Source organism: Bos grunniens, chromosome 17 (assembly GCF_055505025.1).
Source record: "Bos grunniens cultivar Pamir isolate PY7600 chromosome 17, Bosgru_T2T1.0, whole genome shotgun sequence".
Taxonomy (NCBI): Eukaryota; Metazoa; Chordata; class Mammalia; order Artiodactyla; family Bovidae; genus Bos; species Bos grunniens.
This window is the reverse complement of record NC_141181.1, coordinates 69,394,072-69,415,059: the sequence shown is the minus strand read 5'-3', so window position 1 is coordinate 69,415,059 and position 20,988 is coordinate 69,394,072. Positions and strand designations below refer to the sequence as shown.

The window sequence follows — 20,988 nt, the reverse complement described above, 5'->3', positions numbered from 1 at the left end:
TACATATACTGCCCATCTCTATGTGTTCTTACCTCAGGTTCCTTGGGATTTGTGTAAAGCTATTTAAAGAAAAATAAACAGCATTTAATTTCTGAAACTAGATTACTCCTCACAGAGTACATTTGCTATGTGACGAGTTCAGTTTGTGATATATTAATCGAGTACTGAAATACATATATGCATAGATTATATATATCTGGAGATATATATTTCAAGGTAGAGGTGGAATAAGCTCTAATTTTGTGAACACAGACTTTATAGTATTCCATGAACATTGACTATAAGGAAATTGATAGCCAGGTATTTATAATTACTGTAACTGAGCTACAAATAAATTCTAAATAATTGGTTATGGTTTTAAATTTTTAAAATAATTTATATACCTATGACTCTCAGTAGTATTGTCTCATTTTCTTTCTGTTCTTAATGACATATACCATGCTATACCCAGCAGTATACAAAACTTCAAAAAAATCTGCAGAACTTCAAAAACAAGGAACTTTGAGTCTGTAAAGTAACTCAGAAAATGAAATCCTGATAGCTAGTAGATAGAACAGATAGTATATCCTATATATTTCCTCAGTTATTATAATATGCCAAAGAAATATATAGACTGTGACATTTTAGTAAAAGCTTTGATCGAGTTTTTTTTAATTCCAAAATGTCATAGGACAATGAAATTCAGGAAGGATGGGAGAGAGTACACTGTTTAACCTCTCACTTGCCAAAAGACAATGAAGCAGAGGCAGAGGCCTCGTCTTTAAATGCGTACTTACTGTCAGCACTGCCATGCGGAGCTGTAAGAGAAAAGAAACTGTTGTTACTACACACTTGCACCTGTGTTACTGTTTTTCAGTTAAACTATGACGTCAGAGAGGTTCCAAGAATTGGAGTAGAAAAAATATTCAGAAGGTCAGAGAAATGGATACTAATTATCCATTCATCCAAGTGAGTGTCTATTACATACCCAAGGTTCTGCTGGGGAGGGGAAGGATGGAAAAAAAAAAGATAACTATACTTACTCTCTATAAGTTACATTCTAGTTTGGGAGGGAAAAGATACACAAAATAATTCATTATAAGAGTTAAATATGCCATAAGCATCTCTAAAACATTTTGCCCTTTGAAAGGAATCTACTAGAGTTAAAAATCTGAAGTCTGATATGAGTTCTACAAAACCCCTGCCCTCCCTACGTATACATTACAGATCAGATTCTCTCTGTTTGAAAGAATAACAGAATACATAGATACAGAGACAGAATCAAGTCTATCACCAACTTTTAAACACTATGACACAGATGAGAAAATTTTCAGGACCATAACTTCCTATCAAATTATTCACCTATTTCACCCAAAGGACTAAAACTTTAGTGACGCTGTGTGGCCATTTTGGTTACTGCATACAACTGACTTTAAGACTACCCAGTGAAACTCTAACTTACATTATTTAATTAATAGCTCATTCACTCATTCAAAAGTAGAAATGGCCCCTGATCTCAGGGAACACGCATACCAGCAGGAGAGGACAAAAAAAAAAAAACCCACACACATAGGTACATCATCACAAGTGTGTTAATTGCTATGAAGCAGTTAGGTTGTGAACATTAAACAGATGGACAATCTAGGCTGGGAGAAGGGTGGCAGGGGGCCGGGGCTTGTCAAGGAAAGCCTTTCGGAGGAAGTAAATATTTAGGCTGGGACATGAAGGATGAATTGGAATTAGCCAGATAAAGGGTGTGGGGTAGGGAAGAAACTTTTGCAGGAAAAATAATATGTACAAAGGTAGAAGGCACTCAGCATGTTCTAGAATCCTTGTGTGGCTTGAACTTGGTGAACAATGGTGAGAGTGATGCCTTAGAAAGTGTGATCCCTAGGCCAGCAGCCTCAGCATCACTTGGAATTTGTCTGAAATGAAAATTCTCACACCAGAAATTTGGAGGTGGAACCTGGCAATGTGTGTTTTACCAGGCCCTCCAGGTGACTCTGATGCAAGCTAACATTTGAAAACTGCTGCCTTGGATTATTAACTCATTTAATTCTCAAACAACCCTGAGGTAGGTTCTAATATTACTGTAAAGAAACCCTAAGAGGTAGGTTACATGCCAAGACACAGAAATTAAATGGCAGAACTAAGATTCACTTCAGGTTGGCTTTTTCCAAGCCTTGAGCTCTTAACTACTTTGCACTGCCCCTCAATGATGGACACTCAAGAAATGTTGCTCGATGAATGGACAGGAGAATGAATGAGTGCTGTTTGGTGTACTGGTGATGACCTTCTACCCCTCTCAACCCATCTAAATACTAAGGGCCTTCAAATCTCAGGAGTCATTTTCTCCCAAAGATTTCCCTCTTGCCTCTCACTGGCTGTAATCCCACTTTTCCATATTTCCTTTGCACATGATCAATATCTTGCCTTTGGCATTGCATCACTTTCTAATGAATATTATGATTATTTATACTTGTGATAAAGATTATTTTTTAAATAAAAATATCAAACTGATATGAAAAAACTCCAAATTTAATAGCCCAACCTGGCACAGGTAGAGAGCAATCAGAAAAGGTGCCAGCTTAGCCTTCGGCTGGGTTCCTGGAAGCTCCCCCTGAGCCAGCTGTCAGCCCTTTAGTTGCCAGGTTGTGGAATAGTCTGGGGAGATCCACGACTCCCCAGAGACTGGTGGGGTGAGGGGGAGGACACGGTGGGAGTCGTGTGGGGCCTCAGAGAAGCATTTATTTAGCGCTGGATATACAGTACTCCAGTATTTTAACAAGAGGTGCAGCTACACCAGCGTTCACTAGCTGATCCTCAGTTGTGCACATGAATGTCATTCATCTTCTGCCTTGGTCTACAAGCTCTGTGTGTGCACAGCCTCATGTCTGTCTTATTTTGCATTCCTCAACCTCCTGGTCAGCGTTGAATAACTCATAAGTAATAACTGTTCAATGAAAAAGGAAGTGTATCAGTGCAACTAAATAATCCAATGTAAAGCTTACTCACCTTAAGTTTTCTTAAAGAAATAGGAATTGAGAAGGGGTAAAAAGACACAGATGGGGAAAAGGAGGAAGCAGTGGCACAAAGTTCATTTATTAAATTATCTCTTCCACTAGACTGGAGCTTCTAATTTTTATACCCTTCACAGCTGTCTTGGGCAGTGAGAAAAATCTAATGCACTTAAAATTCAGGCTGCATTTTTAACAATTCAAGCTATAATACTAGCTATTTTGAGGGAACAGGTTATATACATGTGCCAAACATAGATAATGAAATAACTGACATAGAATAAAAATCAAGTATTCAATTCCATCTTTTCCTTTCGTATCTGCACACTGCATCGCCACTCAATGTGCTAAATGCCAGATTCTTGTCTCCCCTGTCCCACATCCTGTGATCTCTTCCAGTGACTTCAGAGGAAATTCTGTGGTCAAAAAGATATGAGTATGTAAAAGAGAAAAGTGAGGGTGTCAATTCTAACTGATGTAGATGAGACACCAACAGGACAACAGAGACGTAAAGTAAAAAGAAACTGGTTAAAGAAGGCACGTAGGAATTGCTGCGCTCTTAAACACAACAACAAAATAAAGGCTAAAGTTTTCTTTTAAAGGGATAAAGGGTGAGTCTTTGATCCTGGTATAAACTTAAAGATGTTCTTACGTATCTCTTTTCCAAAGCATCAAAACAACCTTGAATCCTGTCAAGAAATAAATGCTTGATGTCAATTTGGATCAGACGCAAAGCCAAAAAGAATCCCAAGTACAAAACTAATTTACTTTTTTTGCTTTGAAATACTTTAAGTTGATAACCATCTCACCTTTCACCCATTTAATCATTTTCTAGAAACTCCTAGTATGTTTTAATGTATTAACAGTACTTATAATAAATAATAGGTAAGCAATTTTGAAGTAGGAACCACATCTTATTTTTCTTTTTGCATCCGGTAATGTTTAGCACACTGACATGTATTTGATAACTAATCAAATTTTGATTGATATTTTTCTTCCTTGTATAAAGAAAGTCTGTATTCTTAAAAAAGAAAAAAAAACTGAATGTCAGTACCTTAAAATAATATTGGATAACTGTTGCACATTTCTAGGAAGTTGTAAAAAAAAAAAAATACATGAAAAGAAAGGAAGAAGGCAATAGTTTTAAGGAAATGATCTTACCAAATAAAGTCTTATGGGTAATTTCAGCTATAATAAAAATAATGTTGTTCAACTTTGGTGGAATTTCAGTTACTTACCACTTGATAATATGCAGTGACCCAGGACATTTTTTATCTTCTCGGAGGATTTTTAAACTGAGGTCTACAAAAATAGAAACATAGTCTGCTGTACTAAAATTGTCCATGCTAAGTAAGGGTATTTCCTTTCATGATTTTATTTATACAACTTACTTAGTTTTATAGTTTATAAAAACATTTTGAATCTCTAAATGTCTAATTTTAAAACAAATCCTATGTTGATAATTGGCTTAGTTCCCATTTTTATTATAGATTAGCAGTCCCCTCTTCTACAATATACACAACTGAGTTGGTTGTGAAATCAATTTGTGTCACTTCTCTGCTTCTGCTGAATTTTAAGTTACCATAAGGTAGTACTGAGACCAGCCAGCTATATCAAGCAATTTAAAATATACACCTCAATCTCAAATCACTTCTCTGGTATTTCTCTCTCAGTGGGGGGAAAAAAAGGATAAAAAATGTTTTCATGGGTTATTCTCAGATATTAATTTCCATCTGAAATTCAACCACTTTACTATAGGAAGGAAGAATAAGAAAAGCATTAAAAGTTTTGGTTTAGATTAGTCTAAAATCGATTACTGATTCATTTATGACTTCGTATAAATCACTTCACCTTTTCATCGTGTTTTCCTATTCTAAAATTGATGTTACCTCTGTTGCTGTTGAGGGATATGAAAATTATTACTGGGCATTTTAATGTCTTGTGCTACTTTAAGTACAAACACCGAGAGGAACATATATAACTTCCATTAAAACTATCACAAAAAATAAAGCTGTAAACAATGGTATTGCCCTCCATGCATAGGTTAGTGATTGGCACACAGTAAGTGCTTAATTAATTACCCCAAACGTGTCTTTCTCCAATTCTATATTCCAAACAAGAGGAGAAACGGCAACTATGTGCTGCATATAAACATTTTCACTATTACAGATTTCTGTCCTGACCAGAAGAGCATAAAACAAATGAGGCTGTCACAATTACAAATATGCTTTTGTGTTTATAGCACACATGGATTTCATTGATGCTCATGTAGAGAAGCAAATGGTGTTTAAGGAAACATAAATTGGAATGAGGCCTAAGTTATCATTAAATACAGATGTGAGAAACAAAGTAAAATTAGATTTTGAAAAATAACATCTTACAAGGAAACTTGTAGCCCTCTATATTTATTTTCCAAATGATACTTTCCCACTTTGGCGACAAATCAGCAAGATTTTCTGAATGGTTATCATAATCTAGCTTTTTAAAAAAATAAGATTTTTGAAAAACTGAAGAGTCCTAGGTACATTCTTCTTAATACAAGAGAAGGAAAGGAGACAGAAACAGCTTGTAATACAAGGAAATGAGATCATAAATTTAAGGACATAAGAAATAAAAGGAAGAAAACTGGAAAAGAGAGAACATTGAGAAAAGAACAGAACTGATTGGAATAGTAATTGTTGACATCTCCATGTCAATCAGTAGAGGGGTTTGGGATGGGTATGCATTTTTTTCGAGCTTATTTCTATATGCTAACAGAAAGAATTTTTAAAAACTTCTCAATTACAGTTCCTCAATGGGGAAGTCTGTCTCAAAGTTGAGACAAAAAATAGTGCAAATGTACAGCACCCACATAGATTTCAACCTGGCTGCTGCTTTTGTAGGTGTAGTTTAGAATTACTGGGCTTGTCCATACAGATTTCTTTTTTCTTCAGCCTGTCATTTGGTATCTGGCCAGGAACTAATGGTTCCTACAAGTAAAACCACTACACAAAGTGAAATTAAAATGGAAAATGAATTAGCAAATTGATCCTGACAAACAGGCCCATGACCTGGAATTAGCACACTCCATGAGAAATTAAAGTTTTACTCCTGCCAAACAGAGGGAAAGGGCTCCACCAGCCAAAGTAACCATTTAGTTAGACTTTACCATCCAAATGGCGTTCTCCGTAAGAGCTCTCTGGAAATAGGCCTCGTAGGTACGTTATACAAGAGATAGAAGTAGCAAAAAGTTTCTTCACCATTATCAGTGATTCATGCTCATTAGTGATTTGAGATGGAAAAACTGTTTTCTAGGAGGGAGGAAAAAATGAAAAAGATTAGTATTCTTTCATATATTCAGCCCATCATATCACTACCACAAGCAAAACGGAAAGACTTTTCAAGACCTCAAGTCTGATACCTTTTGAGATAATCAAAAGGAAACAAGGTTTTGAATATTGCTTTAAATTAGATCTTCACTGGCAAGGGAGAGAAGAAAGGTAGAGACAGGTATTCAAGTAAGTCAAGACTAATATAATTTATTTTACAATGATCTGTGGATTTGAGGCAAAACTGGGAGTTTTCCTCTGATGATGTGATCTTCCCTTTCACACACTCCTCAGAAGGCGCTGCAAGCCGCCCTTCGCCCCTCCATTCTGTACTCTTCTCTCCAGTCGCCAAGCACATCCTGTCGCTGGCCTCATCTCAGCCCTCATACCATGTGGCTCTACTGCAGTGTCTGACACTTTTACCCACACTCTCTCTCTCAGCTTCCATAACACTATTTTCTTGTTTTTTTCCCCCATCTATCCTCCATAGCTATTTCAGTCTCTTTTTTTTCTTCAGTTTTTCTGCGTTTTCTGGGTGTTGCTCGCACCCCAGAATTCTGTCTTGAGTCTTTTCTCTTTCCATAGCTCTCTGTTCTTGAGTCATTTCATCTAGTCTCATTGCTTCATCTGCAGCCAGTACAGAGAAAGTGTCCTTATTTCTATTCTGAGCTTGACTTCCATGTCTATTTTCCGAACATCTATGCCCAGACCACTTTGTAGACCTCTCAAACTCAGTTTCTCTCTCTCACCCTGACTGAAACCTGATCCCAAGTTTCAATCTCAAACAAACGAATCAGCGTCCACCTCAGTCAAACCATCCAAGCCAGACGTAGAGTCACCTTTGGCTTCTCGGCCCCCTCCATACTCCATATCCAATCACACAGCACTCTTAATTACTCCATATCCAATCACACTGCTGCTGCTGCTGCTAAGTCGCTTCAGTAGTGTCCGACTCTGTGCGACCCCAGAAACAGCAGCCCACCAGGCTCTCCCGTCCCTGGGATTCTCCAGGCAAGAACACTGGAGTGGGTTGCCATTTCCTTCTCCAATGCATGAAAGTGAAAGAAAGTGAAGTCGCTCAGTCGTGTCCGACTCTTAGTGACCCCATGGACTATGGCCCACCAGGGTCCTCCGTCCATGGGATTTTCCAGGCAAGAGTACTGGAGTGGGGTGCCATTGCCTTCTCCATCCAGTAACACAGTACTCTTAATTCTAGAAGTGACTCGTTTTCTCCTTTCTCTTCTCGCTGACTTGGCTCAGGACGTGCTCATTTCTCCCCTTTATTACTGCAGTAGCCTCTGACCTCCCTGCCAATCGTTCTCTTCATTCAATCTGTCCTTCATGTTGCCGTCATCATTAACTTTAAAGAATACAAATCTTATCATGACACTCCCAGTGTTCATACAGGATAGAGCTCAAGTGTGGCATTTGAGAACTGTCAAAACCTTATCTTTGCCCAATTTTCTTGCCTCATCTCCCAGCCCTCCCCTCCTTCATTCTCTCCCATGCACCCTACTCTTTAGCCACATGGAACTACTCTTCATCGACTATTCTGCTACCACGTATTTTCACGTTTTGTGCTTTGCTTAAGCCAAAGTTCTGCAATGTAAGTGACTCACACATGAAGCTGAGCACAGGAAACCTGGTACAAATGAGTACTACTGCATGATTGCTCTTATATAAAGTACAAAAGCAGGTGAGATGAATCCATGTTATTAGAAGTCAGGATGGTAAAGCTCCAATAACCTTGTTCAAATTCAGAGGCCTTTAAACTATGGTGTGCAGTTTCAACTGTTCAGTTTTAGTAATTCTGTTACTTGGAGGCAGGTATTACCCATGAATATGCCTTTAGATGAAAGAGATCGCCTCAAAAGCTTTTCTGTATCTAGATCTGGTTCTAGAATGTCTTCTGGACATGATTTTGCAATTTAAGCTGCTTCTTGGGTACACTATATAGTGAAAATGAATTATCAGTTCATCCTTTTGGTCAAACCACATTATATTCAGTTTTTAAAAAAATGTAATTATTACTCTTGTATGTATGAGAGAATCTGGGGGGGGTGGGTGGAAATTAATAGAGATCTTAAAGCCAGCCTAAGGTTTTTTATTTGTATTCTGTAACCAGTGGAAAGGCAGCAGGTTTGATCGGGTCAGTAGAATAATTGTTTTAGGAATATTAAGCGATAGCAGAAGTAGGAAAGATGACAGTTTAAAGGGAATTTGATATGGAATGTGCACGTGTCTGCATGTAAGTGTGTAAAATTTTACAGAAAATTGCTTTTTGTACCTATAGATTCTGAGAAATTAAGGTTCTTTGGGGTTAATTGGGTAATAGCTGGCATGACATATATATATATGAAAACATGCCAAAACTTAGCGAAAATACTTAAGTAATAACCATCTGTAAAATTAAATAATCTAAAAATATAAAGACATTTATTTTAAATATGGAATCAAAAAGCCCATTTGTAGTAATGAAGATCAAGGACTGGAAAAGGCCTCTAGGATTGTTATTTTTCTACACTCCAGGAATTTTTTTCTCAGCTCAACTGGTCTAATATTTTAAGAGGTATCATGCACATTTTCATAAATGTCTAATACATGAAAATAGTATGGCTTAATAATAGAAAACACTATTGTAAGTTATTTTAATAAGAAAATGTGCTGATGATGTAATGTTTGACAGCTCAATTGTCAAGCTATGTGTATGTGAGTCGCTCAGTCGTGTCCGACTCTTTGTGACTCCATGGGCTCTAGAGCTCAGCTGTCAAGCTACGTGTGTGTGTTAGTTGCTCAGTCGTGTCCAACTCTTTGCAACCACATAAACTGTAGCCCACCAGGTTCCTCTGTGCATGGGATTCTCCAGGCAAGAATACTGGAGTGGGTTGCCATTTCCTTCTCCAGTGGATCTTCCCGAACCAGGGATTGAACCTGGGTCTCCCACATTGCAGGCAGATTCTTTACCATCTGAGCCACTAGGGCAGCTGTATGGCAAGTTATAGTATTTCTCTGAGCTTCAGTTTTCTCCTTATTTCAAGGCTCTATTGAAATAATAATACCAAGCCCTTGGCACAGTGCCCAGCACATGTAAGTGCTGAATAAATGTTAGCTTCTATAGTAGTTATTGTTGTTTTCAGTAAAAAAAATAGCAAAATCATACAGTCACTTGAAATTTGCTGGGAGAAGTAGTTCATGCAGTCCAAACTACAAAGATCTGTTTATATCAAAAGGTCAATTTGTTAATTGACAGCGCAAAAAATAACTGCCAAACTGATTGCAATCCATCTACCCAGCTAAGCATTTTCACTCCAGGAAGGAAGCACACTTAGGAAATCCGATGAGATCAGGAGTCTGCTTGTTGAATATACTGAATTCAAGCCAGAAAGATGACGGCTTTCTCTCTGCCCTAATTCTCCTTCAGCTTCAATCCTTCCTACCTCTGCTACAGCTTAATATTCTTAAAACAACAATTTACTCAACTGTCCCGGTAAAACTGCTGACTTTCCATTGATTGCAGAATAAAGCATAAGTTGCTTAGCCTGGCTTTTAAGATCCACACTAATTTGTTCCCAAAGTTCCTATTCAGTTAATTTTCCTACTTCTGTCCGACATGATGAAGCTCCACTCCAGTGGGGATGGGTTCTTTGTTACTCTCTGAAACATGCCATGCTCATTACTTAATTGAGCCAAGGCATATGCTAGTTTTTCCTCATGGAATTCTCTTCTTTCTCCTCCATCCTAATCCCTTTCGTTATTTAAGGCCCACCTTAAATCTTGTCTCCTTCCTAAGGAATATACAAACCATTTCAGTCTATACAAAAAATCTCTAAATTTCTATCATTTGTATTGTTTTACTTGTCACAAATATTTAATGCATATACTGCATTGTATACTGACTTACCTCTTGTAAGTCATTTCCCCAACCAGATTATAAACTTCTGGAACATGAAGATTCTTTTTTTTTAATTCTCTCAGAAAAGAACACAGTGTTACATATATATTATGTAATACTGAGCTCTCAATGAATAACTGAATGGCTCATTAACGGCTGTCATAGGACAAGATAAACTGCCCAGGTGAGCCCAGCAAGGCTGCCTGGCCCCGGCGTGCTCCCCCAGGGTCCTAGCTGCTCTCAGTGCCCTTCCCTTCAGTTCTTGTAACTGCATCACAGTGTGTATCAGAAGCTTCCTAACTGTGTCAGGAAGTGAATGTCTAACAAAGAACCTTTCTCTTTAAATCTCTTTTTTGTTTCTGATTTCTTTTACTCTTGCTGTTGTTCAGTCACTCAGTGTCTGACTCTTTGCAACCCCATGGACTGCAGCATGCCAGGCTTCCCTGTCCTTCACTATCTCCTGGAGCTTGCTCAAACTCATGTCCACTGAGTCAGTGATGCCATCCAACCATCTCATCCTCTGTCATCCCTTTCTCCTGCTGCCTTCAATCTTTCCCAGCATCAGCGTCCTTTCCAATGAGTCAGTTCTTCATATCAGGTGGCCAAAGCATTAGAGCTTCAGCTTCTGCATCAGTCCTTCTAATGAATATTCAGGATCGATTTCCTTTAGGATTGACTGGTTTGATCTCCTTGAAATCCAAGGGACTTTCAGGAGTCTTCTCCAACATCACAGCTCAAAAGCACCAATTCTTTGGCGCTGAGCCTTCTTTATGGTCCAACTCTCACATCTATATATGACTACTGGAAAAATGGTAGCTTTGACTATACAGACCTTTGTTGGCAAAGTAATGTCTCTGCTTTTTAATACTCTAGGTTTGTCATAGCTTTTCTTCCAAGGAGCAAGCATCTTATAATTTTGTGGCTGCAGCCACCACCTGCAGTGATTTTGGTGCCTGAGAAAATAAAGTCTGTCATGGTTTCCATTGTTTCCCCATCAATTTGCCATGATGGGCCCGGATGCCATGATCTTTGTTTTTTGAATGTCTCATGAGATGAACCTTCATCTGAAGATGCTTCGAGCCTGACATCTAGAACTCTTCCCTCAACTGGTACTTCTCTGGACTCATAACTTCACAAAACTCTTTTACTCTAGAAAGTCTAAATATATAAACATGAAACAAGCACCCAGGAAGTTACTTAGTAGGACTCTATTCTAATTTCCTGAACATCCTCAATCCATTAGCCAGTTAAAATGTAGATACACTCTGCCAGGATATTATGTACCAATTAACTGATAAAGCTGCTGTTTTAAAAAACACCAAAGATTAAAGTCATGATTCTGAATTAACTCACTAAATAGTCATTGATTTTCTTTTAATTCTTAATAAATACCTTAGATGTCTTGCGAATTCTGATAGAGCGAGAGAGCTGAACAGTGGCCATGATAGTAATGTATCAGGATTCTTTTAACAAATCTAACCTGTAGAAAAAAACATTAATTACAGACCTTGCCTAACATAATCCTTTTATTGCGAATCTTCCAAAGAACTGTATAATTAGCATTTGATTGTATTCTTTGGGAAATCAGTTTAATAAACATCTCCACTACCAATTTTCTATAAATTAGAGTAAGATCTCTGGATTAGTTTTTCCAACCACCCAAGGAAAATATAAGTTGACTTACTCGTTCCCAAATACATTTGGAGGAGAATAATAAATTACAAACCCCCTAAAGGTTCAACAATGTATTTTACTCATCCTTATTATTCCCTCAGAGTGTTAACAGCGCTCTCTATACAACAGGGGCTTAAAAAGTATTTCTTGAATTAACTTCACGTATAATTGATTTACAAAGTCAACTCAAAAATTAAAGTTTACATTTCATACCCATTAGGATGGCTATTCAAACAGATGGAAAATAACAAATGTAGGTGAAGATGGGGCAAAATTGGAATCCTTGTACACTGCTGGTAGGAATGTGAAGTGGTGCAGCTGCTGTAGAAAGCAGTATGGCAGTTCCTCAAAAAGTTCAATAGGTTTACCATACTATCCAGCACTTCCACTTCTAAACTCAGAAGTATCAAGAAGTGTTAGTCGCTCAGTTGTATCCAACTCTTTGTGACCTCATGAACTGCAGCCCACCAGGCTCCTGTCCATTGGATTTCCCAGGCAAGAATACTGGAGTGGGTTGCCATTTCCTTCTCCAGGGGGTCTTCCCCACCCAGGGATCAAACCCATGTCTCCTGTATTGCAGGCAGATTCTTTACCATCTGAGCCACCAGGGAAGCCCAAAAAGTATTGAAAGGAGGGATTCAGACAGACACACACCAATGTTCATAGCAGTATTATTTATAATAGCCAAAAGGCAGAAACAACCCAAAGGTCCAGGAACAGCTGAATGGGCTTTTAAATATGGTATATACAATGAAATGTTATTCAGTATCAAAAAGTAAGGAAATTATGATATGTTACAACATGGGTAAATTTGAAAACATTATGCTAAATGAAATAAACCAGACACAAAAGGATGCCTATCACATGATTCCATTTGTATGAACAGAGTCAGATTCCTAGTGACAGAGAATAGAACAGAGGTCACCAGGGGCTAGAGGGTGGAAGGAATGGGGAGCTCAATTTGTACACAATTTCATTCAGGATGATGTAAAATTTTTAGAAATGGGTAGTGGTAAAGGTTGTATAAACACTGTGAATACACTTAGTGCCGCTCAGTTATACACTCAATGGTGACTGAAATGATGAATTTTATGTTATGCACATTTTACCACAATAAAAAAGCATTTATGTTTAAAAATATATAGTTTTTACTACATCATTTCACTAACAAAAAAGAAGCAAATTTCCCTTTTTCTTTTTAAAGGACTTAATTGTAGTTTCTTTTCAAGATTTTATGGAGTTCTGACCAAAATATTAGTAAAATAAACCACTTAAAGAAATTCTGAATCACCTAGGATAGCCTGTGATTTGATTTTGTGTATAAATTAATGCAAGATTCTGGAAGATTTTGCAAATATAAGAGGGCAGAATTATTTAAGGACACTGCCACAAGGTGGTGATAGAGATCATAAACAGGTAATAATTTCTCTCACTTTACTTCTTCAGAGCAGCACTGGGGGACACTCTTTTACAGGATTTACGTGAGACTGACAACCACCGGACAGTCCTTTGGTCCTTAAAGATTCCAAGGTGTCTTTTGTTGACTTCAGATTATAACCTTCATTTTTGAGCATAACCTTCAAAACTGACTCAACATGATCACTGTCTCCTTTACAACTTCAAGAAATAAAATGGGAAAAATAAGTAACTACAAGAGTTTACACTCCAGTTTTGACCCAGTAAACCAAGATAAACTATCACTTCCCTGGTGGCTCAGACGGGAAAGCGTCTGCCTACAGTGAGGGAGACCTGGGTTCAATCCCTGGGTCAGGAAGATCCTCTGGAGAAGGAAATGGCAACCCACTCCAGTACTCTTGCCTGGAAAATTCCACGGACGGAGGAGTGTAGTAGGCCACAGTGCATGGGGTCGCAAAGAGTCAGACACGACTGATCAACTTCACTTCACTTCACTTCATTGGGGTAGTTATTAGAGACAATAAATAATAGGGAATAATGATTTCAAGTGGCTTTCTATATTGGTGGGTTTTTAAATAATTTCTCTATGATGGCAAGCTATTCTGATGGCATTTCTAGAAAATCAAGTCCTGAAAATAGTATCAGGCTATTAGAACACAATGCATTTACTACATCTATGTATTTGGACTATATGAATAACCTAGTTTTAATTGATATTATCGCTGAAAGCTCAAACCTCCAGGATACTTGCTTTTGAGAAGGGATTCAAAGCTAATCACTATTAAGCATTTGGTACTTATCTGTGGAATTAACATTTATAAAATTAGTGAAGTTAAATTTTCCATACACATATGTATTATGTATACAGAGAAAATTAATTGCACTGCTAGTGCAATCTGGGAGAAAGTCTTTGGAGTTAAGGAACCTGGGTTCGAATTCTGCTCAACTACCTAGCAACTCTATGTTTTGGTCAAATTACTTAGTCTTGCTGGGCCTCAGTATCCTTTTTGTAAAATGAAGACAGTAAATCCAGCTTTTCAGGGCTCTTTTAGTGTTTATCAGGACATGTATTTATCTGGAGAGGAAACACAGCATAGTGGTTAGGCACATGAACTTTTGCGGAGCCAAATTGCCTAGGATCGAATCCCAGTCTGCAATCCAATTGCCATATTGTTTCATGCACATGTTTGCCTCAGTTTCCCCATCTGTAAAATACAGTCACTAATAGTATCTATTTAGTTATGACCTAAATCAAATTTCTTATGATTATACAGTGGAAGTGAGAAATAGATTAAAGGGACTAGATCTGAATGATAGAGTGCCTGATGAATTATGGACGGAGGTTCGTGACATTATACAGGAGACAGGGATCAAGACCATCCCCATGGAAAAGAAATGCAAAAAAGCAAAATGGCTGTCTGGGGAGGCCTTACAAATAGCTGTGAAAAGAAGAGAAGCGAAAAGCAAAGGAGAAAAGGAAAGATATAAGCATCTGAATGCAGAGTTCCAAAGAATAGCAAGGAGAGATAAGAAAGACTTCCTCAGCAATCAATGCAAAGAAATAGAGGAAAACAACAGAATGGGAAAGACTAAGATCTCTTCAAGAACATCAGAGATACCAAGGGAACATTTCATGCAAAGATGGGCTCGATAAACGACAGAAATGGTATGGACCTAACAGAAGCAGAAGATATTAAGAAGAGATGGCAAGAATACACAGAAGGACTGTACAAAAATGATCTTCACAACCCAGATAATCATGATGGTGTGATCATTCACCTAGAGCCAGACATCCTGGTATGTGAAGTCAAGTGGGCCTTAGAAAGCATCACTATGAACAAAGCTAGTGGAGGTGATGGAATTCCAGTTGAGCTCTTTCAAATCCTGAAAGATGATGCTGTGAAAGTGCTGCACTCAATACGCCAGCAAATTTGGAAAACTCAGCAGTGGCCACAGGACTGGAAAAGGTCAGTTTTCATTCCAATCCCAAAGAAAGGCAATGCCAAAGAATGCTCAAACTACCCCACAATTGCACTCATCTCACACGCTAGTAAAGTAATGCTCAACATTCTCCAAGCCAGGCTTCACAAATACATGACCCATGAACTTCCAGATGTTTAAGCTGGTTTTAGAAAAGGCAGAGGAACCAGAGATCAAATTGCCAACATCCACTGGATCATGGAAAAAGCAAAAGAGTTCCAGAAAAACATCTATTTCTGCTTTATTGACTATGCCAAAGCCTTTGACTGTGTGGATCACAATAAACTGTGGAAAATTCTGAAAGAGATGGGAATACCAGACCACCTGACCTGCTTCTTGAGAAACCTATATGCAGGTCAGGAAGCAACAGTTAGAACGGGACATGGAACAACAGACTGGTTCCAAATAGGAAAAGGACTACATCAAGGCTGTATATTGTCACCCTGCTTATTTAACTTACATGCAGAGTACATCATGAGAAATGCTGGGCTGGAAGAAGCACAAGCTGGAATCAAGATTGCCGGGAGAAATATCAATAACCTCAGATATGCAGACAACACCACCCTTACGGCAGAAAGTGAAAAGCCTCTTGATGAAAATAAAAGAGGAGAGTAAAAAGTTGGCTTAAAGCTCAACATTCAGAAAACGAAGATCATGGCATCTGGTCCCATCACTTCATGGGAAATAGATGGGAAAACAGTGGAAATAGTGTCAGACTTTATTTTTTGGGGCTCCAAAATCACTGCAGATGGTGACTGCAGCCATGAAATTAAAAGACACTTACTCCTTGGAAGGAAAGTTATGACCAACCTAGACAGCATATTCAAAAGCAGAGACATTACTTTGCCAACAAAGGTCCATCTAGTCAAGGCTATGGTTTTTTCCAGTGGTCATGAATGGATGTGAAAGTTGGACTGTGAAGAAGGCTGAGCGCTGAAGAATGGATGCTTTTGAACTGTGGTGTTGGAGAAGACTCTTGAGAGTCCCTTGGACTGCAAGGAGATCCAACCAGTCCATTCTGAAGGAGATCAGTCCTGGGTGTTCATTGGAAGGACTGATGCTAAAGCTGAAACTCCAATACTTTGGCCACCTCAGCGAAGAGCTGACTCATTTGGAAAAGACTCTGATGCTGGGAGGGATTGGGGGCAGGAGGAGAAGGGGACGACAGAGGATGAGATGGCTGGGTGGCATCACCGACTCGATTGACATGTGTTTGAGTGAACTCCGGGAGTTGGTGATGGACAGGGAGGCCTAGTGTGCTGCAATTCATGGGGTGGCAAAGAGTCGGACACGACTGAGCGACTGAACTGAACTGAATAGTATCTACATCCCAGGCTTGTTGTGAGGACTATATTTAGTCCTGGATTTAGCCATTATTTGTAAGGCGTCTGGAACACTGTCCAATACACACTTCATTATACGCATGTTTAGTTTTAAATCTGATATTAGTATCTGAACTCCTTGTTTTCGTCCCACCTGCCAGTTGTTTCTTCTCATTGTCATCTTCAGGCTTTTTTCCTTGCCCCCTTTTAAGCTTTTGGTGTTCTTCACGGTTCTGTCCTAGTTTTTTTCTTTTAGCATTTTAAATACACTCCCTGGGCGAACAAATACATTCTCACTATTTCAATTACTATTTCTATTCTAACAACTCTTATATGTATACCCCAACCTAGGTTTTGCTGGGGAGTTGCAGATCTGTACCTCTGACTATGAACCAGTTTCAGTTGGATTTTCCCAACATATCCAAATGTGAATCCTTTTGCTCTAAACCGATTTCTGTACCTTAGCTGAGTGGATGACAAGCATCAAATACCTGGGTTGCTGAAGCCTAAAAACTCTGATTCAGCTCTGTTCCCTCCCTCATTCCTACAGCCAGTCTCCTAATATTTCTCAAGCGTGCACTCCTCATTTTATGCACATGGTTGTCATCTCTGCTTTAGATCAGATCAGCTTCATCTTTCGCCTGGATTTGTTCAACCACCAGTCTGTCATTGGCCTTACCCATCTCCAGTCTGTTCTTGGTATTGCAGCCAGAGTATTCTTAGATTACCAACGGGACTCTGTAATTTCCTGGACTGAAATGCTTCAGTGGGCCCCCAGCGCTCTCAGGATGAAATCCAAACTTCTCAAGATCGGGCTCAATCCTCCTTAGCCACGCCTCTAACCATTTTCCCTTATACTTTTATGCATCAGCTATTCTTATCTACTTTTTAAATTTTTAAGTATTTATTTTTGGCTGCTCTGGATCTTCATTGCTCATGAGGGGGCTACCCTCTAGTTGCAGTGTGTGCGCTTCTCACTGTGCTGGCTTCTCTTCTTGCACAGCATGGCTCGAGGTGCGTGGCACCAGCGATTGCAGCTGACAGGCTGTAAACACGGGCTCAGTAGTTGTGCGTGGCACATGCACTTGGTTGCTCTGCAGCATGTGGGATCTTCCCGGACCAGAGATCAAACCCACGTCCCCTGCATTGGCAGGCGGATTCTTCCCAAACCGGGAAGTCCCTTGTCTATTTTCAAAGTGTTAGCCGCTCAGTTCAGGATTGAACCCGGGTCTTCAGCACTGCAGGCAGATTCTTTGCCACTGAGCCACCAGGGAAGCCCAAAACAAGTGTCAATCGCTTGGTCAGATCTGACTCTTTGCAACCCCATGAACTTTATCTTCTTTAATTAATCTATATTCTCTCAGCTTTCAGGTTTTTGCAATATTCCCTCTGCCTGAAATATCCTCCCTCCTTTCCAATTCCTACTCACCTTCTAGACATGGGGTTAGTGTCAGTTTCTCAAGTTCACCATCCCTGGTTCACCATCAAGTCCCGCTTATGTGCACATTGTAATATACACTATCATTTTGCATTTATGTATCCATCCCACCCTGCTGTGAGATAACATGAGGGCAAAGTTGTATCTGCCTAGTTCGTTATTTTTTAAGGTTTTAAGGTATACTTCAGTAGGTTTTCATATATTCACGAAGTTTTGCAAACATCACTACTATTTAATTTCAGAAGATTTTTGTTACCCTAAAAGAAACCCTATTTCCACTAGCAATCACTCCTCATTTTCCCCTCCCTTGACTCCTTGCAACCATTAATCTACTTTTCATCTCTATCAGTTTGCCTATTCTGGACATTTATTTCATATAAGTGGAATCATATATAAACTTTTGTGTCTAGTTTAGATCATTCTGGAGTCGTTAGCATCATGCAATACTGGAATAAAGTCGGTTGTTGTTTTTCAGTTGCTAAGTGGTCTGACTCTGCAACCCCATGGACTGTAGCACACCAGGTTCCTCTGTCCTCCACTATCTCCTGGAGTTTACTCAAACTCATGTCCATTGAGTTGATTATGCTATCTAACCATTTTATCCTCCGCTGCCTCCTTCTCCTTTTGCCTCCAATCTCTCCCAGCATCAGGCTCGTTTCCAATGAGTCAGCTCTTTGCATCAGGTGGCCAAAGTATTGGAGCGTCAGCATCAATCCTTCCAATGGATAGTCAGGATTGATTTCCTTTAGGATGGACTGATTTGCTCTCCTTGCAGTCCAAGGGACTCAAGAGTCTTCTCCAGCACCACAGTTTGAAAGCATCCATTCTTCGGCACTCAGCATTCTTTATGGTCCAGCTCTCTCTCTGTACATGACTACTGGAAAAACCATAGCTTTGACTATGCAGATCTTTGTTGGCAAAGTGATGTCTCTGCTTTTTAATACGCTGTCTAGGTTTGTCATAGCTTTCCTTCCAAGGGGCAAGCATCTTTTAATGTCATGGCTTCAGTTACCATCTGCAATGATTTGCATCATGCAGTTCTGGAATAAAGTAGGTAGGTGCTAAAAAAATATATATGCTGAATCAATAGAGAAGTAATACCGGGACAAGGAAGAATTAAGGGTCTAGAAAAGAATTATAGAATTTTAGAGGCAGAAGGAACTTTAAATGATCTAGTCCAGACATTTATTTTTCTAGATGAAAAAAATCAAGGTCCAGAGAAGTCAAGGTCAATCAACCACTTAGTGACAGAACTGAGAATAAAAACCAAGAAAATCTGACTCATAATTTAGGGGTTTTCCTAGAGTGACTCAGCACAATTAAATTCCCTTGCTTTCATTGCATCCAAAATAATGCACTACCAGCACCTGCCTAGTTGCTGGGCTTTCTTGCTGGTTTCTAAGCATGGTGGTGTCTAGAATAAGCTGGCTTCAGGAAGGCAAAAAAGATCTAAATAATTGTTTTAAATAGCCAGTTTCCTTTCAACTTCTAACTATTCTGTTGCAACTGTTTTCCCTTTGAGCAGGTGTTTTGTGGAGGTCTCCTATTCAAGTATAAACTCTGCTGAATTTTGAAAGCTTATCAGCTGACAGCCCCAGGAGGTTATGACTCCATAGATCATGTATTCTCAGAGAATTATTCTGATTTTTTTATCTCCTTGTTCTGACTCATTATCTAAAAACCTAAGAGAGATTTCAAAACTGTGAGTTTTAAGAACAGAACTCTAACTTTCAAATGTCTTTGACATTTGTCTTACACTTTGCTTGTGTATTGGATTCACACACATCTGAAACTTCACTGGGCCTCAACACCATTCATTCTTATGCTTGATATGTCTGCTCTGACGAGGATTATGATCTTCTTGAGAAAGGGAAAATTTCTGTGTTTTCTCAGATAAAGACTCACTCTGGGCTTACCTGTTGACCTACATGTCAACTGCCCTATTTAAAATGGAGACACAATAACTACTTTACCCTTTAATGTGTGAATCCAAGATTCAGATAAAGATTAACCAGCTATTGTTTAGTTTCTGAAGGCCTAAGCCTCCTAGGAGGGTGGGAGGAGGGTGGTGTGTGTGGAAGAGGAGGTGGCATTCTGAGTGACACACAAAGAAACAAAGCTTCATTACACATGCCCAAAGACAGTGACAGTTGATTTCCACCCATCTTTCCCAATCTTTCAAAACCATTTTTTTTTAACAAGAAAATCCATTTTTGAGCAAAGGAATAATATCCAATACCTGGATTCTAAAATGCAGCTAGATGACCTTCCTTACATGTATATGATATGAAGGATGGCTTTACTCAAAGGAAGTACATGTCAACATAAATGGGCTTGCATCATAAATTTGGAAGGACGAGGAGACATTCTCTGCAACTAACCCAATCCCTTCAGGTTTAAAGAAAAGGAAAGTCAATTCAGTGGAGGAAGGGTGGTCTTTTTAACAAATAGTGCTGGAACAACAGGACATCCATAGACCAAAAAATCCCCAAACCCTTCAACCTAAATCTGACATCACATACTAATATTAATTAAAAATGGATCATAGATTTAAATGTAAAATATAAAACTACAAAGACTAGGAAAATCCATCAAAGGGACTCTGTTTGCCAAAATTCACCATGTTACTCAGAGGTTTCACAGAGTTTGGTCCCACAAATTATTATTCTCTATTTTAACAAATCCCATTTGGTCCTGTTAATTCCCCTACTCCCTGCTCACTCAGAGTAAATGGTTTCCACCGTATTAACTGGGTATTTGTTCATGCTCTTTTGGTTTTTTAATATCTTCTTCATGCTACTTCAATTATTCATTCTATTCAACATTTACTGGGTGACTACCATGCACGAATCTTTGAGTAGGCTTACAAAGATGTAAAATACTGTTCCCATCTCAAGAGATTTATGGCCCAGTGGAGGAGAAATCAGATTATCCTAATTAGATTAAAACTCCTTTACTTTTT

The 20,988-nt window shown here is 38.8% G+C and overlaps 1 protein-coding gene across 4 annotated transcripts in view; it reads right to left on the bottom strand.

Moving 5' to 3' along the window:
• Positions 1-20,988, bottom strand: part of HORMAD2 (HORMA domain containing 2) — a 67,142-nt gene that overhangs the window by 45,355 nt on the left and 799 nt on the right. The window contains exons 2-7 of one of the 4 annotated variants that reach the window (XM_086348688.1): positions 11,589-11,676; positions 6,145-6,286; positions 4,235-4,298; positions 3,649-3,685; positions 777-797; positions 33-59 (exon numbers count right to left, since the gene is read on the bottom strand). In XM_086348688.1, coding sequence (XP_086204814.1) covers positions 33-59; positions 777-797; positions 3,649-3,685; positions 4,235-4,298; positions 6,145-6,286; positions 11,589-11,639 — 342 coding nt within the window. In that variant the 5' untranslated portion in view covers positions 11,640-11,676. The remainder of the gene's footprint in view (positions 1-32; positions 60-776; positions 798-3,648; positions 3,686-4,234; positions 4,299-6,144; positions 6,287-11,588; positions 11,677-20,988) is intronic. The other 3 variants (XM_086348690.1, XM_086348689.1, XM_086348692.1) reach the window with 3 other exon arrangements.